This window comes from Pinus tabuliformis, chromosome X (assembly GCF_031772625.1).
Source record: "Pinus tabuliformis cultivar Carrire ecotype Pingquan chromosome X, CPIR1, whole genome shotgun sequence".
In the NCBI taxonomy this organism is placed as follows: domain Eukaryota; kingdom Viridiplantae; phylum Streptophyta; class Pinopsida; order Pinales; family Pinaceae; genus Pinus; species Pinus tabuliformis.
The window spans coordinates 1,235,544,161-1,235,547,640 of record NC_142308.1 but is presented as its reverse complement, the minus strand read 5'-3'; the positions used below and the strand labels follow the sequence as shown (position 1 = coordinate 1,235,547,640).

The following is a 3,480-nucleotide window of genomic DNA, read 5'->3' as shown; positions in this document are numbered from 1 at the left end:
AGGAATATATATATATAAAATATCGACGCATGCAACAAAACGGTTGCCCTTGTCACTGATTTTGTTCACTTTTTATTGCGACCGAGTTGACTGCATTTTGATTTCGGCTGTGCAACATCGTGGTGAGTCGTTGACATTGAAACAGCTGGGAAAAGTAAGCATCCTGGAAAGAATGATGAAGTATTTTTAACCAGGTCTAGACTAATTAGTTAACACAGCCTAATTCGTTTCCGCGTGTGACATTTTTAGTTTTCAAACTAATTTATCAGGTGGTTATCTCATGAACGTGGATAAGACCACGTTATTTCAGTAACGAAAAATAATAAAGAACAGCATAAAGTGCAGCGACATTTAGTTCCCCATCAAATTGTTAAGAGTAAATGTACGCTTGAGCATACGTACAAATAAAATAATGATAAAAAAATTAAAATGGGGAAGGACATTCCATATATAATATGTTTCTTTCTCATATGGTACAGACGTTTAAAGAATCCTTTTGGTTGAGTGAATTTGTTTGTTCCATTTATTGAATCCGCAAGGGGCATTTATCTGAGAAATTTAATCAAGTCTCAAAAAGTCGAATAAAACTAGGATATATTGTAGTAGTAGAAATTATTGATGATTGAATGTTCGTTGCAGATACTATTGGATATGGAGCGATATACAAGTTGTATGGCAAAATAAAATTTGTTATATATATAAGTAACGTAAAGTAAATGTCATTTGAATTTTTTTTAGGTTTATGATATTAATAATAAATTCGTGTTTAAAGGAATGAAGTGTTTCAAAAAATTTAATCCTGTAATTAATGAAAGTTAATAAATTATATAAAAATAATGTAAATGTAAAAAGGAAATGAGAAGAAAAATATAAATAACCGAAAAAAAAATATAAAGGAAAAGAGGCTGAAGAAAGGGAAATGAAGAGTCAGGATGGTTGGCATTCCCCATTCTTTTAATTCTGGCCATTTTTTCCTTACTTTTATCTTTAAAATTTTTTGTTAAATAATACAGAAAGATGCATATGGAACATAGTGTTCTAATTGTCATCAAGGATAGAAACAAATTTGTTTTCCATTTCCATAATATTCTGGGGGCATATCCACTATCCTTTCTTTGTAGCAAAAAACTTCCTTCGTTTTATCAAAAGTATGTAAATGTTAAGCAGTATGTAAATGTTGCTTAACTAAATCTTTAAACAATACCAAGATGTAGGTGGACCTTTAAACAATAGCAGGATGTAGGTGGACAAAAATAAAAACTCAAACTCAAATGTTGAAAGAAAGGCATTAAATAATGAGGAAAAAGATGTACAACCCCACAACCGAATAGAATCATAAAAAGCAGGCTGGCTGATTGCTACAGAAGATGCAAAGCATGAAAATGGAGCGTACTATCAAGGCAACCATGTCTTGATCCCTCCACATCTTAGTCCAGATCCTGGAAGCTTCCCGAGCATCTCAATTCCCTCTGCGAACACCACTCCCATGCCCATGTGCAAATGCGGCTCTATGTGGCAGTGGAATGCCCACGCTCCTGCATTGTCCGCCACGAATCTGATGGCCGTCCCCCCGTATGGGAACGCAACAACCGTGTTTTGAAAGTTCGGATTACGGAGATTGAACTTGCCAACGTCTTAGCTTGGATTGAAAGCTCCATCGCCATAGGCCAGCACCCAGAAATCGTGGCCATGGAGGTGCCATGGATGTATGTCGCTGCTGTTAGGCGTCAAGACGTTGGCGTTCTGCAGAACAACATCGACGGTGGCGTTGAAATTAAGGGAGTAGACGGAGTTCCCTGTGACCGCGTTGGGATTTGACGGTGGTCTCATAATGTCATAGCCGTGAGAAGAATATGTTTCCGGGGCTGCTCGATGGTCGAAGGCGTTGCTCAGCTTGTATTTCAAGGCCGCCAAGTATGGAGTGACGAGCAGGACGAGAGAAACGTTGTTGATTGCCCATTTGGTGTACCCATTGATGTAGTTCTGGGTATTCAAATGTACAATCCTGCGGTCACATTTGGGTGGAACGCGGGGGCCGAAACCGTCTCGGGCCACGATTTTGTTTGCGAAGGCCTTGCTATACGCGAAGTCGTTCCATGCCGGGCCCGCGGGTGGGGCAGTGGAGGGCCAGCTGGTAGCCTGATTGGGGATGTACTTGAAAATGGCCAAACCCGGCGGTGTGCTGGGACGTCGCCCTCTCACGTTCACGGCTGCCCAGTAGTTCTTGGACGGGGCCTGGTCGGCCTTAACCAGAAAAGAATACGTCTGCCCTGAATATACGTCCACGTTCTCCACCTTAAGGAGTTCGATGTAGTTTCCGCCCGCTTCCACTAACAACATATTGTGTCCCTGCATCATAGAACAGCAATCACATTCAATTTGAATATCGGTTTCATTTTTTCTCGTCGTTTCAAGGGGGGGTTTTACAATAATATATAGAGACCTCTATAATGAAATTGAGAGACGACAGAGCCGTGGCGCTGGCAATGCGCACACGATACGTCTTCCCCGCTTCCACCGAGAGAATGAATGGCTCGCACTAGTGATTTGTGTTGTTACAATTGGCGGTGCTAGTTCTGGCTTGACTCGACACCAGCTAGCAATTGTACTGTCCTTGCCCTCCGATTAGCAAACACTGTGTACACCACCAATTCTTTCACGTGAGATCAATGGGCAGATTGTTCTTACAGTGCCTCTATGCAGAAAGGAACAAACATCTACCATTTCAATTGATTCTTCTGATCATTTAATAGCAGAAAGGGGCGGGTGAAACATAAATATGGAAGGATGTCAACACTGGTTTATTATATTTTTTTTGGTTTGAAATTAAAATCAAGTGTATGTGATAATATCTGGTTCTTTAACAATGATGTATTGTAAGCGCAGGTGAGCGAGTATTTTTGTCTCTCGAACTTAAATCCTCTCTGGTTAAACAATATCAACATACCTAAGATGTTATGTATTACTAGCCTAAAAAGAAATAGCGTTGTATTTTAACTTGATGAATAAGTATATTTGTTAAAGGTAATTGTCTAGTTATATCTATTGTAAAAGAGGATTTAACGATTTATTTTAAGAAAGTTATAATGGGAAAGTAAGTATTAACATTATTGTAATAATTGGATTTATTCAATTCATATATATTAACAATACAATAATCAAAATTATTGATCAGAATTAATACAATAATCAAAATTATTGATCAAAATTATTATTATAGTTTTGACTCGTAAGAAAGAAGTATAAAAAAAATTAAATAATTTAAATGGTTTATGAATTCAGTAATTAAAAAAAAGAATTATTAAAAAAAATATTAACATAATTTATTATACTGATGGATAAAAAATTAATTATATTAAATATATTTTCAATTATTATTATAAAATAATGTTAATTATATATATATATATATATATATATATATATATATATATATATATATATAATTTAAAAAAAAAAATACAAAGTCTATTGAGATAG

General features: G+C 36.5%; 1 protein-coding gene across 1 annotated transcript; it reads right to left on the bottom strand.

Annotated features, from left to right (window-relative positions):
- Positions 1–1,635: 1,635 nt before the first annotated feature.
- LOC149144414 (L-ascorbate oxidase-like) lies at positions 1,636–2,724 on the bottom strand. Its single transcript, XM_089452144.1, has 3 exons — positions 2,689–2,724; positions 2,444–2,539; positions 1,636–2,349 (listed from the first exon to the last, which is right to left on the bottom strand). The coding sequence occupies exons 1-3, from the start codon at positions 2,722–2,724 to the stop codon at positions 1,636–1,638; spliced, it is 846 nt and encodes a 281-aa protein (XP_089308270.1).
- Between the last annotated feature and the right edge of the window lie 756 nt (positions 2,725–3,480).

Excerpts from the sequence above, each read along its gene's own strand:
- LOC149144414 (XM_089452144.1), bottom strand. The coding sequence starts at position 2,724 with ATGGTAGATGTTTGTTCCTTTCTGCATAGAGGCACT. Across the intron at positions 2,540-2,688 it reads CCTTTCTGCATAGAGGCACT|TGCGAGCCATTCATTCTCTC; the intron begins GTAAGAACAATC and ends ACAAATCACTAG. Across the intron at positions 2,350-2,443 it reads CTCTCAATTTCATTATAGAG|GGACACAATATGTTGTTAGT; the intron begins GTCTCTATATAT and ends TCTATGATGCAG.